Source organism: Pelobates fuscus, chromosome 6 (assembly GCF_036172605.1).
Source record: "Pelobates fuscus isolate aPelFus1 chromosome 6, aPelFus1.pri, whole genome shotgun sequence".
Classification (NCBI taxonomy): Eukaryota; Metazoa; Chordata; class Amphibia; order Anura; family Pelobatidae; genus Pelobates; species Pelobates fuscus.
In genome coordinates, this window is record NC_086322.1 from 64,944,274 (window position 1) to 64,965,192 (window position 20,919).

Consider the following 20,919-nt stretch of genomic DNA (forward strand, 5'->3'; position numbering starts at 1 on the left):
TTTGTGTGAAGTTTTTGTGCATGTGTGCCTGCATTTGTGTACTGTTTCCAATCTGCCCATCTTTATCTTTCTCCATCCCCATCTATTAATGTATTTCTCCCTTCCCCCATTTATGCCCCTCTCCCAATAACTTTCTCTAAATGTTCCCTATTCTCATTCCCCTGCATCCCTCACATGTTCCTCTCTATTTTCCACCCGCATCCCTCACTTGTACCCTTATTCTTTTCCTCATCCCTCTTCTTGTTCCCCTCCCTTCCCTCACATGTACCCCTATTCCTCTTCCCTTTCTTGTTCCCCTCTTCTCTCCACCTTCTATCACCTGTTCCGCTTTTCTGTCCTCCTCCCTCACACAATTTCCCCCCTCATCCACCCTTTGCTCACTTATGCTCTTCTGTGCCCTGTGCTCACTTCTTTTTTGCCTGTAATTGCAGGCAGTTGGAGGTACAGGAGGTCGCATGGGGTTAGGGCGCCAACGTTCTCTTTGCGTGCTCTCCTGTAGTTCCTTTAGCTGTCTCTTAAGGAGAGGACCTGCGCGAAAAGGTTTGCTTTATTCTGCTTCTTGCCCGAGCACTCCTGCTGTAGCCCCAAAGATGCCAGGTTCCTGCAGTGCCGCCCTGAGGCCATGTGATCAGCGGTGTTATGGAAAATCCGGCCTGGTGTATGCAGAAAGACTATTGCAAATCTCAGGCCAGTTTACCAGTCTCTGGAAGTGAATGGTGCAACAGAGCCGTATATTAGTTTACTAGTGATGTTAATCAGTTATATCGTTTGTGAAGGAAAGCAGTCCTCATGTCATGACGCTTTGCTCTAGTTAATTTGTGTCGAGTCATTGTTAAAGCTGGCCTCACACTCTGCTCGCGGTGACACGGTCACGGCTGTAAAAATACTGACCGGCACAAATTGTTTTCTTAAAGTGGGCATGTCTCCCGCATGTGCTGGCAGAAAAGCTTCCAGGTTAAATGTTGTTTTTACGTGGACTTTGTGTCCTGGTCTTCACGTTGTATTCTGAGACTTTCTACATTTTGGATTCTTACACATCCCACTTTATCAGTGTCAAGTCTAAACTTTAATCTCCAGGCTGATCTACATGATGCCTTGTGCAGTGTACAGAACACTTCATATAATTCAGTGTCAGTATACTAATTTTTTTAATGTATTTTACAATGGGAGGTGCATATTAAGGGGACACACAATGCAGAACATTGACATTCTGCAGGAACAGCAGTGTCTACATAGATGGGTTTAAATGCCTCTAGTGGCTGTCACACTGACCGACCATCTGATTGGCGCAGTGCATGCGCACTAGCCCCAATGCTTTCCTAAGGGAAAGCATTGGATTGACTGAGAGCATCAAAAAACAGTGCTTTGTCGCGGAGAGAGCAGTGCATAATAGGATAAAAGCTATGTAAAATACCTTGCAGGGGTGGTTGCGGTCTTCTGCTCTGCGACTAGGACACTATATCTTTAGGAATTAATACATGTATTCCTAATGCTACAGTGCTCCTTTAGAGTTAACACCAAATGGACTTAATATAAAGTTAAAGTAAAAAGATGTGATCTATTCACTTGCATAGAATTTTGGACAATTGACACAGGAATTCTCCAGCTCTAGGTATTTATACATTGCAATTCTCTTGTCATTACTATATCCTGTATCCTGTCAGGTGAATACAAAAACAAGCACAGAAAGTGTCTCTTTGACTCAATGTGCCTAGCTAGAGAGCATAACTTGCTTTTCAGCAAACCATACACAAAGTTACCTACGTATTTTCTTTTTCACACCAGTGGCATTTCAAAGGGCCTAGCCCCGATGCACTCCCCCACCCCCATTCTGGCTATGTTTGAACTATTTTTTGCGTTGGATGCCACACTTGAGATCTGCATGTGATCTAGCAGTGAAGTGGGCACAGGTAATACATGTGTTTACTTTTTACGGTGGGCTTTTACATTTCACACCACTGCAATCTGCTGCTCCTTAATATTGACCTTTGCTGTCAGAGGTTAATAGACAAAGACCAGGCAAGCAGTGACCTTTGACCTGTATGGATAATCAAAGTGCATAACTATTGATCTTGTGAGTGATTGCAAGGTGCACCAAAAATTAATCATGCAGTGCTGTGCCTAATCATGGAATATAGCCAGTTGCTCAGTCATTAGCCCAAGAAATGCAGTGTGAAAGATCTATAGGCAGGGCCTTCAACGCATGAGCTTAAATAATTGAATACTTGCAATGTAAGTGTAGATTATCATTGTTTTCTGTTACTATGGGAACATGTTTCGCCTGCTCTACTGCCAGGTATTCATCAAACAGTGGCCTCTCTTGAAGGCATCAACTTGATTGATTCAGCAGCTTTTTTTTTTTTTTTTTTTTTTTTTTTTGATATTTGGGGTAAATGTCCTTTTTAAATGTAAATGTTGGAGGGTGTGTTCAGAAACTTGTTGTGACAAGTTCCAAAGAAGGATGTGACTGTCACTTTGTTTGCTTGGTATACAAGAAACCAAAAACATACACTGCATGTTAGGTTTAAACGTATGTTTATAGCTACAGTTGCAACAATGTATTATAGGCCTTTTCTAGCAAATTATATTGTGCTGTTTTTTTTTTGTTTTTAGCACACAAATCCCCCCTCCTCCCCCAACTCAACACTTGTGGCAAGATCATCTAATACAGTCACAATTTTAGTTCTAGGGGGCTGTCATTTCCAAGTTAACTCTTTAAGGGCAAAATATTAGTCCGGAATATTCTAACTAAAAAAGCTGAGACATTTTCCCTTTTGGCCACCCCGTAAAATCTTGTTGATGCTAAATGTTATTCATAAAATGTGCGTAAAAGGTAAAAGGCTGGGAGGTAGATTGCTGAAGTCCTGCCTTACAAGAAGGATACTTTCAGAAACTGGAGACTGGGTTAACAGGGTTATGCAAAACCAAAACATTTTGTTTGTTTAAGTCTGTCCAAATATTTGATGTTGGGTAAACGAGAATCAGGGATGTGAAGATGTGAAGACTGGGTTAGCTAGATTATATCTTGTTGCTTTCCTAGTTAGAAATGATCTACAGTAAGTTATGATTGTCTTATCTTATGTCCAGAGTCTTTAAAAATCCCATAGGACGGCTTTGATTCAGTGCTTTCCTATGGTGATGGCCCTAATGCATTAAGTTTCCGAATCCCTGTGACTGGAAACGGGTAAGTGAAAGAAAAGGTTGCAATATTTTTTGGGTAACAAATCTTTTTTAAAAAGTTTAGCCAAAAAAATGAAATCCTTTGAAAAACTTATTTAAACAAGGCCTAAAAAAATATTTAAACAAGGCCTAAATCGGACTAATGAAATAGAGCAAATTAAAAATAACACTTTGCCTGCTGCTGCAGGGAATTGGACTTTCAAGTTGGTGGAACAAAAAGGAATCCATAAGCTTATCTGGATAATTTTGATGGTGGATTGTCATTGCTGTGATGCTGGGTGGTAGTTGATCCTCGACTGGGTTGGAATGGATTTCTGTGGTGCAAGCGGTTTGTCTGACCATGTGATTAGGTTGTGGAATGTGCCAGCTGCTGTTTGGCCTCATGATCAGCTGGTGGTGTAGATTTATTTTGGTGTAATCTGCTGTTCCTCCCTATGGGTGAAGGAACGTAATTTATCTTGTTTTCTCTGCTCCTTAGCACCAATATTGGGTGGTGCAGTGGCATTTCTCTGGTGTAACAGCTGTTTCCATCCCTGTGGTACAGACACTCCCAATCATGCCAGCTGCGGGTTTCTTTTTTTTCCCCCAGTGATTTAGCTGGTGGAATGGCATTCTTCGAATTCTACCTGCCTTTGTTTAGAATATTAGGAAGACTAAGCATGTGCAGGGTTTATTCGGTTTACTCTTACACAAAGTCTCGAATGGTCTGTTAGGATCTTAAACATGGGTTTATGCATTCCCAGATGTCCATTCTGTCTGAGATGAAGGCCTCATCTCAAACGCGAGACTTAAAAATAACACCTGCCCGTTATCTACTGTTACTGTATTGGTTCCTTCAGAAAATTTGCATGCTATAGACAAAGGAATTTAGATCAGAGGAGAGGTGTAGAACTCAACTGCAGGAATAATACCTAATAAAATGGGTTCTCCTGGAGAGAAAATGAAAATTTAAATTAAAAAAGCAGCTAGAGTCATGGTTGAGAGAATACATTAGAAATATTTTTTGTGCTTTCTGTGACTAACCACATTCTAAGTCTCCAATAGGTCTTTAGTCTAAAAAATTCTAAAGCAAGCTATTTTGGTCTAGGCTTGCATTGTCTCTTGCATAGTGAAGTGAAGCAAAGTGTATATCATTAGAATTCTTTCATCGGTATTTTCCATAAATTACATATTCCACCTAACAGTGAGAGTATTATACCTATTTTAAAATTGAGCAAAGCTGAAATAAAATGATAATTGAGGGCAAAATAAAGGTCTAGGCAATTTTCATGCAAATTTCTTCATTGCTCAGCTGCCTGCAGCATTTGCCAGACTTAATAGTCTAGTTCAACAGGATGGGTCAATATAGATCTGTCTTTCAGGCAGGTTCAATGGAACTGGTTTTTCCTGAGGAGAGAAACCTTGAAAACCTGTACAAAAGGCATTCGTATTCCGTTTATTATCTTCAAAACTTAATTATAAAATATAATAGGTAATTATAGGAACACTATACACAAACATGCGTTCCTGTCTATATTGTTAAACTATACCATTGCACCCCTTAGATAGCATTAAAAAGATGTTTAAACTTACCTTTTTTTCCCCCACGCAGCAATAGTTTCACCACGACTGGCTCTGCCTCTATGGCTGAGGTCATCAATCTTGATCTCAGCCAATCTAATGCTTTCCCATAGGAAAGCATTTGGAGGCTATTGAGCATGCGCGGCAAAAGTCACGATGCGCTAATCAGCATCTACTTATAGAGATGCCTTGAATCAATGCCTCTCTATGGGGAACTCCATGCAGAATGAGAAGACGCTGACTTTAGGTACTGCACATTGTGCAGCACTGAAATTGGGAACTCCTCTCGTGGCCGCCTGAGTGACTGCCATTAGAGGTGTTACTAGGCAGCAATGTCAAAACGACCTTTTCTCTGAAAATGCAGCGTTTACAGTGCTCAACCTGCAAGGGCGGGTTATAGACACCAAAACCACTACATGAAGCTGTAGTGGTTATGTAGACGTTAGTGTCCCTTCAAGATAAATGCCAATGATTTTACATTTAACTGCTACGGTCTAGGCTCCGGAATACATTAGGGTGTTTGTTTGTTTTTTTTGAATAAAAAAATGTGCTGTAAAATATCATAGTTATAGCTTGCAGGTAACCGTTCCAATGTAGTCTTGCGACGTCCCTCATGTAGGTTGGCAGTTTTTGTTTTGTTTTCTCTATCCACAGGGTCACCAGTGAAGTCATGGGTATGACGTGGGCGCAAGAGGAGCAAAGTTCTCTATTCATTGTTATGACACAGATGGATAACCTTTTGGTATTTCTACTGTTTTGACAAACTGTCAAATCTGTTTGAGAAAAGAGGCTTTTATCTCAGAAAGCATAGGAAAGCATTGGATTGACTGAGATTGTCAATTCTGATAATCTCTGCCAAGGATGCGGGGGTGGAACCAAATGCCTCCCTGACCAATCACCATCTCCTCATAGATAAGCATTGAATCAATGCATCTCTATGGGAAAAGTTCAGTGTCTCAATGCAGAGGGTGGATATACTGAATGTCAGTGCATCACTGCCCCAGGAAGCACCTCTAGTAGCCATCTGAGGAGTGGCCACTCGAGGTGTCCCTAGGAAGCAATGTTAAACACTGCTTTTCTCTGAAAAAAACAGTGTTTGCTGCAAAACGCCTGCAGGGACAGACCATATTCACCAGACCAAAAAGATTAAGCTGTAGTTCTGGTGACTATAGTAACCCTATAACAATGAAGCCCTCCAGCACCATCTCTCTTAGCGTTTTATACAGGATGGGCATTGAAAGGTTTACCAGAGGCCTTGTATAAAAGAGTGAAATGTCTCTTTAATGTTTTGCTACAGTGTAGGATAGGAGTATGCTTAACAAGACATGGATCTGTCAGGTCAACCTTGGGAAGTTTGTGTGCTGCAACCTCTGATGGCCTGCGTCTGTTACGTAACCTATTTGTGCAATATAGCAATGTGGTTTCGAAAACCTTTTCGGCTTGGATAAAAAGGTTTATTTATACAATTATTTAGATGCTAAAACAACTATTTGGACCCTTTAAGAGCTTAGTCAAGGCAATCTATTACCATAAAGGTATATTTATGTGCCCTGATTACAGGGCTTTATGGGATAAGGGGGGGGGGGGGGGAGAAATCCATTAAACTACAGTCAAAGAGTCTTGTTTGGTGGAGCAAGAAGTTGTCTTCTTGCTTCAGACACTTGCATGTGCAAGTGCTAAACTTCAATGATCGCTATAGGTGTTTGTTGTTTTGTTTTGTGTTTGTGTATTTTCAGTTTTAGAAATAAAACAAACTTGTTTTAACTGTACATTCCCTGCCATTTTATTGGAAGGGGGAGGGGGTTGTTTATCTCCCCTCAGTTCTATTGCATGGTCTCACCTAGAGTTTGAATGATTATTTGCATATCTTCATGTGTATGTTTAAAAAAATTAATAAAAAAAATCAAATACATTTTTTTTTAAAGTGCCTGGGTAAGAACGAATACTTTTTTTTTTTTCTTCCCTCTTGTGATTTCAACATTGGTTTAAAAAAAAAAAAAAAAGCGTTCCACTTTGTGTTGTCGTTAATCTAGTGGTCTTTGTGGATAAGTCACATGATTCTGTCAGTGGTTTCTCTAAGTAATTATTTTGGGATCGGCTGATTCAGCATGAGTGATGCTAGGAGCTCCTTGTGACATACTTCTACCATCTCATGACCTAATTATCACCTGACCTGCAGGGCAGAAGCCAGGCTGATTTCTATTCCTTCCCCAGTTCCCCGCCCTTAATATTGAGATGTTGTATTTTAACATTTACAGTGCTAAAAGGTGCTTCGAAATAAAAAATAAATTCGTCATATCGGTGGATGTCCTTTACTGCAGAAAACATAAACAAAATGTTTTGTTAATTTTATTGTTCATATATATTAGGTTATTGTATACCTAATGGTAACCTATTGAATGCCTGATATCCTAACACTCACAGTAGTATGACGTGGTTTTCAATTTTACCATTTAAGCTCTGCCAGTATTTTCTGAATAATTCTGTTCTTAAACAAACCAAAAAATAAAAAAAATGGGTAATTTTGTCTGTCTCCAATTGTTGGCTGTCTTGAGTTGTTGCTTAATATTAGAGACTTTCTTATCATATTTGGTTTGCTGCATGGTAATTTTTATTTTTATTTTACAGTTTTTATTTTTGAGTCTTATTTGCATTTCAACGTAAATAGAATTTAGACATTCATAATCACTGCTGCCTTTGTGTCGCAGTAAGATTAATTTCTGTATTCATGGCAATGTCGTGGTACGACATAAATTAAGGTCTTCTGAATTTTCTTTTAATTCTCAACTTGATCTATTACCTTTGTTCTACCATACTAAGAGTGTATGCTTTATATTTGCTCTTTCTTTGGATCCGTGCTGCAGTTTTGCGAACGGCTGAGGAGATTGGGAGTGTGACTAAGGAAAAAAAAAATCCTCTTTTTCCTTATTCTCTGAAGGGATTTAGCCTTGGCACAGATTCTGGCTAATGGTGATAAGCGTTGCTAATACTTCTATCCTTGCATCCCTCTCCATACAAACTTAGCCTTGGCGTAATAGCGGCATAAATTAGTTACCCCCATCCCTGTCCCTCACAGGCCTTCGAGTACAATGGATTTTTTTGTTGGTTAGACTGTGATTTGTTTATTTTCTACAAGGGGCTTTTGTTGAAGTGACAAAAATTTAAACAAAAAAAATGCCTTGATGTTGGTTTTCTGCCAGTCTCTTTGAGTACAGGAAGGTCAAGCTCCACAGTCTTTTATATTCTTGTATTTTGTAAATGGACAAACAGTTTTGTTTTTTTGAGTGTACAATTTCCTGATACCCCTGCCCAATTTTTTTTATTTAAAAAAAATATTTATAATAAACTACTAAACCATAAGATTCCAAGGCGGTATTTCTCACTTAACATATTATTTATAAGGCAACATTGCTGGTCAACATCATTAAACTGACACTTAAGGCTAACAATCTCTCCACTACTTCACTTATTTATTTTTTAATAGATTATTGTATAGATAAATATAAAACAAAATAGGAAGAATACTATGATAAACTTACATTTGATATTTATTGGCATGTCTTAGTCAATGCTGGTACTCCCGTTATTTTCTAGGCATGCTGTACATATCTCCTATACCTTTGTTCTAAAAATAAATAAATGAGAAAATGGCCAATTACGCAGGTAGTGTGACTGTAGTGACCCTTTAACCGTCTTATTAATATATATATTTTTTTAACAGCTATGTCTTTGGTCAGGGCAATGTTTTCATGTAATAAAATTACATATTTTTTCTGCTTTAAATGAAAAGTGCTTCCACGTGCTACTTTACAAAGATCCTTATAAATTTTGCAGAGTTTTATAATTCTCTATAATTACATATCATATAAGATCTTTATATCCTCTTGTTTTCAAACCATGATTTCCTTTTCAGGATGTATTTTAGATTACTACAGCAGTTGTATTAAGAACAGTATGTTCTTTATTTTTTTTATGAATTGTTTTTTTTTTTGGTTTGCAAACAGCTTATAATTAGAGAGGGGATTGTAGGCTTACCTCAATCGTCTGGCTATGAAATGTACATTTATTTTTTTCCTATTAAATTGTATAATTATGGTCTCACTTGTTTCCTTGTAACAATTTGATCTGTGTTTTTCTGGTTTCTCCACGCTCCACAACGACACTCGTTCTAAAAAGGATTGGTTTGCATTACAGTGTTGAAGTATCTCTATAACAAAACTTTTTTGCAATTAAATGACATTAATCCTGTGTTATAAAAATGATCTACAGGAGGCTTATCTATCCTGACCCTCTTAAGAACGACCTAATTCGTCCTGTGCCTAGCTTCCTGTCTTACCTGCCACAATTTATCACCGTGACGTTGTATTGGTGGGATATTCCGTCAACTGCTACATGTGTCTGTTTGTCTATTGGTATACGTACCCATCAGTACAACACTCTTGTCCTTGAGAATGAAAGGGGAAAAACTCCAGTATAGTTTTTCATAGAAAATTGTTAACCAGGAATGTTGAACTGGACCCACCTGAATAATGATGGTCTAAAACCCATAATCCCCTACGGCCAACAGACCATATTGAATCATGGGAGCTGTAGTTTTACATCTGTGGATCTTCTGTTCAAGACCCTTTGGGTCGTTCAAATCATTTCTATATTAAATCATTGTTCAAACAAAAAAGTTATTTTGCACAATCGTCCATGCAGCAGAATTTGTATTTCCTTTACATTTGCTAGTTTGTTCCATTTAAGTGATATTATGACCAAGAAACTGACCATTTATCCTTTGTTTACATGCAGCAAGGAGTTATGGGCGAAGACGAGGTAATTCATATATTTATCGTTAAAGTTTTAAGATCAACTGTTTTGCCCAAATCTTACCTAATTATGCCTTATATGTTCAATTTGCTTTCATTTGTGGACACAAGCAGTGATTGCTAGTCAGTGGCGCAACTGCTGGTATTGCAATGTGTTTCTGCTTACAAATGTATCCCAATGTGATTTTAAAAGGTATATGAAAGAAGGCAAATATTAATCCGTAACACATTTAATCTTTAATAGATTGCTTATTTCATCCAGTTAATTTCTTCTTAAAGTGTCTCTTTCAGCCCAAATAATGTATGCACTAACATACAGCATGTTTAACGTTCTAAAACAAAAAAATAAGCTATTGTTTATGCGTACAGGGTTTAAAGCAACATTACAAAGTTTAGTGTAAAAATTAGTTTCACTGAAAACCCTTAGCTGGCATGACATTGTTTTTTTTTTTGTTTGGTTTTTTTTTTTGTTTTTTATTAATTAAACTGGCCACCTCCAAACTTAAACACTTAAAAGTATAGTTCCAGCTAAACATGCTCTAGATTGGTTAAAAGAAAATCTGTATGCAATATTGTTTTAAACTGATTTATGGGGGGCACGGGGAGATGATCAGGTGTCAGTGCCACTTTAATCATTCTGTCACATGTGATTTAAAAAGAATGTGACATGTTGAAGTCTTTTTTTACTCATTCAAAAATTTCAGTTAACATTTTTTTTTTTTTTTTAACAATTTATCTAAATTTATTTGTACTGGCATGTATATGGCACCAATATTTTACACGTCACTTTACAATTTTAATGTGGGGATGAAATCGAATATGACGAAGAAACTATTACAAATTCAACAAGAAACAAGAGGTTGTTGAGAACTCTGCTCGAACAGGCTTGCAATCTAGACAGATATCCACATATTTCTGAAAGATGCCACAATTGGTAATTTACAATGTGCAAAAGCCATACTATTCCATAAACTGGCGTGCCAACCTCACAAAGTCCTATCAATTATACTTTTCAAAAATAGCCTTTGAGGAATATGTGTAAAACAATCAAAATATCTGGAGATTGTAAGCTCGTTTGGGCAGGGCCCTCTTCCCTCCTGTACATTTATGCAATACATGTTTTGTTAAAAAAAATAAATGTTTGTCTTGTTTATCTATTGTACAGCGCTGTGGAATAAGCTGGCGCTCTATAAATCATTGTACGAATAGATCACTCCTGATTTATTTATGTAATATGTCAATAAGTTTAGTGTTTACTTTTCTGTGTTCAGCAGCGTTACCTTTAAATATGTGGTATGTATGTATGTATGTATGTATGCACATATATACAAGGGTTCAATAGCCAATGCCCAGTCGAGGGGATACAAAAAGAACATCGTAGTTACCAGTATTTAAAGGTAATGCTGCTGAAAACATAAAAGTTAAACTATAAATTATATATATAGTAGATATCAGCGTATATCTGTGATAATTAGCACAGTGCATGTAAAGCGCAGTGTGCAGTGGCAAATAATAAAATCCCAGCAGTGAGATTTTTGACATAGCCACCTTTGACATTTAGGACAAAGTAACCTCTTGGCACATGCGTCGTAGATTGGTAGTGACATTTCCAGGCTTTCCTGTTATTTCACACTTTTTTCCTTTTGATCTTTTCAAACATTGAACCAGGAAATGCCTGGCATTTGTAACTTCTTTTTTAGCTATTGTACACAGAAATTGATCTCAAAATGTTTACGTATAACCTATAGAGATTGTTGGGAAACTTTTTTTTAGAACTCCACTTGTCCAATGATCCGAGGGCACTCATAAGACCGGTTTCAAAATTGAGTTTGATTATTAATTGTCACATTTTATGTACATTTCGGCCGGGTAGCCAGAGGGCTTTTGTAGTATTTGGACTAGAATTTCCAATTTGTCTGAATACATTGTGTGTAGCCATGCTGAAACGATGAGCTGAGTTCCTGCGTAGAAGCACTCGGGGCATTAAGAAGTGTGACGACCTTTGGAAAGTAGCCCTGACAATAAACATTGTGTAATCATCAAAGTTGTTACTGCGGGACCAAGGTCAAAACACACACTTTAAGGCTGCGTGAAGTTATTGAGAGGTCACATGTTATATATGAACTGTTTAAATGTCTCTTGTTAAACCCAAGACAGATTAGTGGAATGTCTCACATACCCATACAGCTTAGTCGAGGCTTGGCGTAGAAATCATTTGGCACCACTAGCATAAGAACTCATATTTTCACAAGAATTGCTAACCGAAACACAAGATCCCCTTTAGTTATAAATTGTTGAAACAAAACATTTACCATCAACAGTTGTAATTCGTCTGCCACAGATAGCTGGACAGAGTAGCAAATAAAGAAAGAATGTTATTGGGAGTGTGTACATGTATGTTTGCTTTTTCTTTCAATTATTTTGCAGTGGGATGCCCTTCATCGGTGAAGGTATTCTGTTCTGGAAGAGGGTAGCTAGAGAGGTTGAGAAGTTAAATTATTCTTGGGTGTGTGATAAAGAAATAGATAAATTGCTAGTGAATAGCAATATGTAGTTGTGGCTTATAAACACGCGACGTATTGTAAGGCAAACTGTTTTAAAGGAGGATTCTACGCACTGACTACTTTAACTAAGCACTGCCATGGTGCAAAGAATCTGTGAATGCCTTCAAACGTTTTGTTTTTATAAAATTAATTTATTTTTTAAAATTTGATTTAAATGCATGTTCGAGGCCATTGTTACTGTATGGATTCCTTTCAGCAACTGTTTAGAGTTGTTTACAGCACCAGGGGAATATCAAGCACATGTTTTAAACCCAGTAGATTACCTTACATTTAGATTTTAAAAAGAACTGATGCAGTCTAGGTGCATGTACAAAAACAGATCACCAGCTAGTACTCAAAGGAGGGGGGTAGGAGGGGTGGAATTTACAGCACCAGCCAAGATATGTTACAATAGGAGCAATACATATATGCAATTTGTTGCCTATAGAGAGTGTGCTACCTACCCTGTATTTAAAAAAAAAAAGAAAAAAGCTGGTGCTCCCTGCTTCCTTAGCAAATCAAGATGGCATTAATTGAAAGCATGCAAGATGGGCCCTAGGCTTCCTGCTACCCTAGGTTAACTTGTTCTTAATGGCCATTCCCAAAAAAACAGGTGCACATGCTTCAATATGGTACACAATATCTAGAACAGGCATAGGCAATCTTTGGCACTCCAGGTGTTTTGGACTACACCTCCCATGATGCTTTGCCAGCATTATGGGTGTAAGAGCATTATGGGGAATGTAGTCCACATCTGGAGTGCCGAAAGTTGCCTACCCCTGGTCTAGGGTCAAGTTAACTTAAAAAAAAAAAAAAATGCTAAATAAATAGTGCTGATTAATTGGGCCAACTTTTTTTCCCCCACAGCAGAAAGAGCCATTAAACTTACCCATAATGCAGTGCTGTCCTGGCTCCTCTTCTAAGCCAGACCAGTCTTCTGTGAATTCATTATTACTAATGATTTTTGTTCAGTATGATGCCTCTCGTGGTCAAACTAGTGTTTCTCATTGAGAAAGTTGGATCCAGTGCAGCGTCTGCTTATTTTGCATACCGATGTCTCATGTCAGATGTAAAAGAAATTCAATAATTGTATCTTTTTCAATCTAATATTGTGTGGGTATTGCAAAATGAGTGCTGCCTGTAGTTGAAGGACCACTATAGTGCCAGGAAAAAATACTTGTTTTCCTGGTTCTATAGGGTCTTTGGGTCTCCACCACCCCCTGGGTTCCACTCCTGCTGGGCTAAAGGGGGGAGAAATGGGTTAAATTCTTACCTTTCTCCAGCGGCGGGCTCCTTCGGCGCTGGGGACTCTCCTCCCTCTTCTGACATTATCCGCTGAATGCGCATGTGTGGCAAGAGCCGCGCTCGCATTCAATCAGTCCATGCTTTCCTATGGACATGGCGTCTTCTCACTGTGAATATCACAGTGAGAAGCACGGAAGCGCCTCTAGCGGCTGTCAATGAGACAGCCACTTGAGGCTGGATTAACCCTAAAGTAAACATAGCAGTTTCTCTGAAACTGCTATGTTTACAGCTGCAGGATTAACCCTAGATGGACCTGGCACCCAGACCACTTCATTGAGCTGAAGTGGTCTGGGTGCCTATAGTGGTCATTTAAGTAAACCCCTCTAACAGGAAAATAGACAAACTTTGTAGATATGTACCCAGTAGTATAGAAGCACCAAACAGGGCTACCTAATAACAAAAAAATAGCTCCATAAAATTAAACCATTATCCTGTGTATTAACCCTTAGTCATATGGTAATCTAAAATATTATCGTAAGGGAGCATAAGGACAGATAAGGCTTTAATAATACAGGCCAAAATGAAACGGGACTAGTATGAAAGAGAATAGTGGGAGTCCATCCACCTCTGCATCATATAGTTTAGGAGTAGTGAACCTTTCAATGCCTACCGCCCACTTTTGTATCTTTGTTGATGGTAAAATGTCCTTACCGCCCACCAGTGCCACATTAATTTTATGTGTGATTTTTTTTTTTCTTTCTAGAAAGGAGAGGTTTTTAACCAAAAATAAAAATTTACTTAAATGTATCTATTTCTTTTCCCTTTTTTTCTGTTTTCCTTTCTACTTTTTTCCATGTGTGTGTGTTTGTTTGTGAAGGGTGCTGAGTGTGTGTGTGTGTGAGATGTGAAGGGGGCAGTGTGTGTGTGTGTGTGAAGGAGCTGTGTGTGTGTGTGAAGGGTGCATAGGGCCTATGCTGTGTGTAGGTGGGTGAGATGTGAAAATCTATCTTAATATCTCCCACTGCCGCCTTCTCACCTTTTACCACGAAGGGGGGGACATAATGCTGCATGCCCTGGTTGTCCAGTGGTTGCATATACACTTTTTAGCCTGCAGTTCCTTCGGCTGTAAGCTAACTCTCCTGTCCTCCTGCAAGCAGGAGGAACACAGTCTCCCAGGCCCTTCCCTCCCTCTGCTGGAATGAAGTGCCAGCTGGCTGGTGAGGGAGATCTTTGCAGGCTAACACTACATGGGCCGACAGGGGAGATGAAAGGATTTCCCCTGCCAGACTTTGTCCACGGCCATTGAGGCCCCCCGGGGCGTTTTCTGCAGAACCCACCACCGCCCACCTGAAATCCTAAACCGCCCACTAGTGGGCATTAGGAACCAGGTTGACAACCCATCATATAGATAGTCTCATTAAGACCCCTAAATTTCACGGATACAGTGTAGTTGTTGGAAAATTACCGTATAACTGGCAACATTAATATCTATAAGATGTTTATAAAAAAGGTTGCCCAAAGTTACAAAATCAACATTTAAAAAATGCTGATACAAATATCAAAACGGATTTTGGCAATAGGATAGAATCAGAACAGGGGCGAGAAGGCATTGATTTAATTTGTAAGTCTGCAGGGGCAGGGCCAAACTCATTTAATTAAAGGAGCACTATGTTGTCAGGAACACAAACATGTATTCCTGACCCTATAGTGCTAAACCCACCATTTAGGTAGCTGGCCCCCCCTCCCCTCCCAACCCCCCTTAAACGGAATTAAGACTCGCCTTATTTTCAGCGCCGCACGGTGACATAATCAAAATTGCCCATAGGGAAAGAATTGGATTGGCTAAAATTAGCTAGGGGGCGGGGTCAAACACTGCTTTGGCCAATCAGCACTTCCTCATAAAGATGCATTGAATCAATGCATCTCTCTGAGGAAAATTCAGTGTCCCCATGCAGAGCGTGGAGACGCTGAACGGCAGGGCTGCCTACTGTGCAGCACTGAGCCAGGAAGCACCTCCAGTGGCCATCGGAGGAGTGGCCACTTGGAGGTGTGTCTAGGGGCAATGTTAACAGTGCCTTGTCTATGGAAAGACAGTGTTTACATGAAAATGCCTGCATATCATTAAGCTGTAGTTGTTCTGGTGACTATAGTGTCCCTTTAAGGCGAAGTGAATTTGGTGCTTAGTTCCTTTCAAGGGACTAATGTTACTGTTAAAATGAAGCAAAATATACAAACCTGTAATGGATTGCTATTGAATATAGAGCAACTCCCCAAGGCTAATTCAATTAATAAAACTATAACAATACAACCCACAATACATATATCAGACATAGGTTTGTCCAAATTGCATTATATAGCAAGCAGGCAGTTTATGTCCAATAAGCCAATATTTCACAAGTGTACAGGCTTTCAACTTTTATTTATTCATCCTGGGCAGATATTTTGACATTAACATTTGCAGTAGTGCTGTAATGTTAAACATTGCAGTTCCATAGAACTGCAATGTTCACATTGCAGCACTAAGTCTGCCCTCAGTGACTTTCTATCAGACAGCTACTAGAAGGCTTCCGGAATCGTAACGGACTTTTGGTCTATCGGATGCTGGACGTCCTTACGCTCTGCATGAGGACCTCCCGTCAGATTTTTCCCTATAGGAAAGCATTAAATCAATGCTTTCCTATGGGGAGGTCTAATGTGCGCGCAACATAAGTCTCCCTCTGCGCTGCCGCAACCTCCTTAGAGGAGCATTGGTGAACGTAGGTGCATGTGCTGTGCTTGCTGCGATGTGCATAAAATGTATCCACAAAGTATCGTATTCAATGATTTTTATGGCCGACTACAACGGTGCATGACTAGACGGTATGGTACGGTATGAGAACCAGGAAGTAAGATTCCTGACTCTCGTACCCCCAGAGGGTTTGGAGGCGCTGGCTTGAAGTATCTCTTCCAAGCCTTCTAATTACTTTAATATTAGATTTTGGGGAGTAGGATGGGGAAGGGGGATCAGCACTGTTGTTAAATTGCCTAATGTATTCCTTTAATATTTTTTAGAGAATTCTGTGGTAAGTAGGCAGATTCCAACCTTGATAGAATACTCCCCCCAATATATTCATAAACCAACATACAAATTATGCTAACTCCTACACTGTCTAGCGATCCCACATTCTGCAAATACGGTTTTGGCTCTGGCCTAAATATGATTCCCCTAGCTCAGTGGTGTTACGTTGTGTCTAGCAAAAGCAATCGAACAAAAAATAGCATGGAGAGCAGGGAATCTTCTAAAAATTTGAGTGGAACTGATATCTTACAGAATGTTAACACAGGAATATTGATGGCACACACAACATAACTTCTGTAGCCTCCTTCGTAAGAAATTCCACAGAGCAATATCCGTGATTCTTATATATTCTATATATAATAAGACAAGAATATTGACTTTGTGTACCTGTTGTATCATGTGGTGCTGGCAAGTCATCGGTAATGAAGGAATTTTTTTTTTTTTTTTTTTTTTAAAGTAAAAAGTCAATAACCCTTTAACTACCAGCAGTTTTTAAGTAGACTTGTGAACAAACTGTTCAGCTGTGTCGAACAAATGTTATTCCTGTTAATCTACGCCCAAACAAATCGATCCGGGAAGGAGAGGCTCTGGACTGCTAGCCAGATTTAGGCAGTGCACTTTGGATATCCTTACACTAAATGAATATAATGAACTTTATGACAAAACACAGGCCGACTAATCTTTTCACATGCAGTTATTTAGTTAAGCAGTTTGGCTCTTCTGTACCTTGATATCTTGCTTGCACAATTTCATAGAACTTGTGGGCATATGTGTTTATTTTTTACTTCTGCTTGCATCAGATTCCCAGTAAGGCCACGCTCCTTCCTCAAGATCCAGTTTCAGGAAGCTAAATACGATTTGACTTGTCTTTAGCAAAGCGTGCAGTCATCCAGTGGGCTCCCCCCCCCCACCCTTATTTAATTTTCCATGGCAAGCAAGCCTTGTCTGCAACACATTTTCCCCCCTCTCTCAATAGGAGCATGTGTACATACCAGGAACGCAGCTCTAAACCATTCCACTGCAGTTTCCAAAATATTACAGATTTTTTTTTTTTTTCTTAATTCAAAATGTTTTTAAAAAATAAAATACAGGATGGGTAAACCTTGACTTACCTCAGGTCTCAGTGCTGCCCGGATACACTGTCTGCCCTGTCACAGACTGCCTATGTTATTATTTATTATTATTTACATTTCAGTTCTTTAACCTATTTTCTTATTTTTATTTTCTTTGTTTAACCAGTCACTATTCCCATACATTGAAGGGACTTATGTTTGGGTGAGGATGTTTGGAGTAGGGGGAAATGATGTAGGGGAGCATCTGAATAGTCCCAGGACCATAGGCCTCCATAGCATGGAGAAGGGAATAGAAGTCAAACATTTTGCACTGTTCTAAACACCTTGAGAAGTTACATATTGTTCTGTCGATATTATTATATCCTATGCACGGATTTGTCTTTCTGATCATTTTTATAATTTGTGGTGAATGTATCATTATTTGACCTAACTCGATGTTACCACATCAAAAATAAAGAATGACAAAAAATAATCATGTTAACCCTAGGATTGCATGCTCAGACAGGTCCATGACGGGAAATGTGACTGGTACCTTTTTACTTTATTACGTGCTGATGATGTGTGCGATACGTTAACAGGCCCTTCGCGGGGTTAAAACCTTGACATCCGCTGAAGGCAAGGTTGCATGCATTCCCAACTAATGCTAAAAATACAGACTTGCAGCGTGTAGCTGACTAGATACCACAATCTCTTCTGCCTCACGGATTGTGCGTTTTCATTTGAAAATCCCTTGCAAGCTGTTATGTTTATAAGGCCTCCTGGGTTGTATATTTAGCAGGACATGCTTTTGTGACATTAAACATTTGCTCTGGAACACATTCTTTGTGCTGGACACTTTGCCCCAGCTGGTATCACACACACTGGTCAGAATGTGCTTTGCTGGGATCACGACTGGCATTACGACACCACCTGCTTCTGCTAAATCTTACCAACAAATGGCCCCTTCTCAGGTTAGCAGATCCTGTTTGCGAAATAAATAAATATATTAAATATTATTATATACTGAAACAAAATTATTTTCAGTCACTAAGAAAGCCGTGAAATCAAATGCAAAAATAAAGTGAAATGATTCTGCTATATGTTTAGTTATTTATTGGCTTGGGTTGCTCTATAGACCCCGTGTGTGTGTGTGTGTGTGTGTACTTTCGCAAATGTATGTACATATGCATCTACTTAAATCTGTAGTTTGTAGTTGCTTTGTTAGCATTCTACAGCAACTTGTAATAACTTCTGTTTGTTGGACTAACCGTATTTTCACAGCTTCTAAACCACATCTTTTTAACAACAAAATTTGATGCGTAGGAAAGGCTGGGTTGGGATACTGTGGTTAAAACCACAGTGCAGACTGTAAACAATCTGCTTGTAAATATCAAAAGTACAAGTAAATTTTCTCATAAATATTTATTGGCAAATGATCGTACGTGATGCGCAAGTCTCACCAGTTAGACGGGGGTGAGGGGGAGGGGGAGAGACAAAAACAAATAGGTAGGAGGGCAAGTATCACAAGTACCTTGTAGAGATGGTTTTGTGTTTTGACAGTTATTGCAATAGGAAACCTGAAGGTATTTATACTACATATGCTTGGGGAGGATATCCTATGGTATTTACATACATCGATCGCTACAATGGAAGATTTGGGCAGTCCTGCTTTAAAATGGAGCATGTCAGCTTGCCATGAGTCCATGGCAGGCTGGCTGACAGTCTATTACCACTCAGGGCAGACCATGCACAATGTCCTGCTAAATCTGAGGTGTATAGCACTCTGTTTACACAGTGCAGTGTGAGCATGTCTAATGTTGCACTTGCACTCCGCTGATTGGGGGCATTTCCCTGCCCAGGGCATGGTACAAAACCCCAAATTCAATGGCCCTGACAAACCAAAAACAATTAGGAGGTATGGTTGTATCTTCAAAAATGTACCTTATATTAGGTATATATTTATTTTTGTTTACTTTATAACTATTTTATATACTACCTTTTAATGTGTGTATGCATATAATTTACATGACCTGCCTGTTATCTGGTGGGCTTCCCATATTTTTAAAACCCCAGTTGCACAGTAAGACCTCACGCTGTGCAGTACAAACAGAGCATGTTTCGCAGTGTGAACAACACTGAATTGTGAGGCAATATAACGGCAACAAGCTGACCCCGTGCAGGTTACTCCTATTCATTTCTTAAGTGACCATCTCCTCATTTGTTTCAGCTTGCATGTCCTGAAGCAAAGTGTGTGTTTAGATTGGCATTCTATGACTGCTTTGCAGCAGTAAACGTATACATTTTTATTAATTTTTATATATGTGTATATATATATTCTAAAATTATGGGAACAGCGTGTCAAAGGAATATGCAACATTATATATAACATATTGCCATCAAGGTATTTGACATTGTATATCTTTATTATCAGGCATATATCAAGCTCTGTATTTTAGAAGCCTTCGTATGTTGAGTGGTATATTTTCTAATTCGATCTGTCCTGTCTCCACGCAAATTTTTTTTTTTTAAACTGTGATTTATAGCCATGTTTCTCTTATTTAATGCAATGGTAGTTTCAGCACACTGTAATTGAGCGCTCCAAAAATAAATCTTAACACTGCATAGTCATCACTGGTGGAAATAACCTTTCAGGGGATGCTTTGCACAATATTGATTAAGGAGCCAAAGTTCCATTGTAGAAAAATGACAAATTTGTATAAAACCGCATTTAATCAACCCTACATCCCAACAATGCATAACATCGCGGACAGGTTATTCTATAAAAAAAAAAAACTGCCTGCGTATTTTATCCTAGCGTTGTATTTTAACGAAGGAATGTACAGCACAATACAATATCCCATATACATACTTCATATACCTTGTCAATAACTGCTAATATAATAAGTATACATTCTGTGGTAACTATGATTTATATGCTCACCTCTCCTGACATTTACTGAATCATTAATGTATCATCATGACACATACCCAAAGTATACACTATACACTATGCACATTATGTATATTGCATGTCCTATCACATTACTCAACGGCCTGGCTTGGTTTTAGGAAAGGAAGTTATTTTATTTATTTTTTTTAAAAATTCTCATGTTTGCTGTCCAGCACACTGGTTGGAGAGATTTTTGCAAGCAAAATATACCCTGAAAAATCTGTGCCTGTATTTTATTGGTTAAGGGTATATTTTGTAAAGTTACTGTGATATTAGGAGGTTTCATTGAGAATAATGTTTTAAGTCCGCTGTGTCTAGAAATAATTTATGTATATAGTTTGGTAATTTCATCGGGCATGACACACATTTCCATCTTTTTATTAATATTATCATATACGATTTGTTCTTTATAATGGTGACATTCCACTTTGGAGAAAACACAACGTTGTGCTTTTTTTTGCATTAAAATATAGGAGGATTATTTTTTTTTTTTTTGTTCAAAATGTTTTACTATTTAAAA

At 38.7% G+C, this 20,919-nt stretch overlaps 1 protein-coding gene across 4 annotated transcripts in view; it reads left to right on the forward strand.

Annotated features, from left to right (window-relative positions):
• CPEB2 (cytoplasmic polyadenylation element binding protein 2) overlaps nt 1–20,919 on the forward strand; it is a 74,503-nt gene that overhangs the window by 41,137 nt on the left and 12,447 nt on the right. For 2 of the 4 annotated variants that reach the window (XM_063457789.1, XM_063457790.1), the window contains exon 5: nt 9,535–9,558. The exons of the other annotated variants lie outside the window; for them this stretch is intronic. In XM_063457789.1, coding sequence (XP_063313859.1) covers nt 9,535–9,558 — 24 coding nt within the window. The remainder of the gene's footprint in view (nt 1–9,534; nt 9,559–20,919) is intronic. 4 annotated transcript variants of the gene reach the window in all.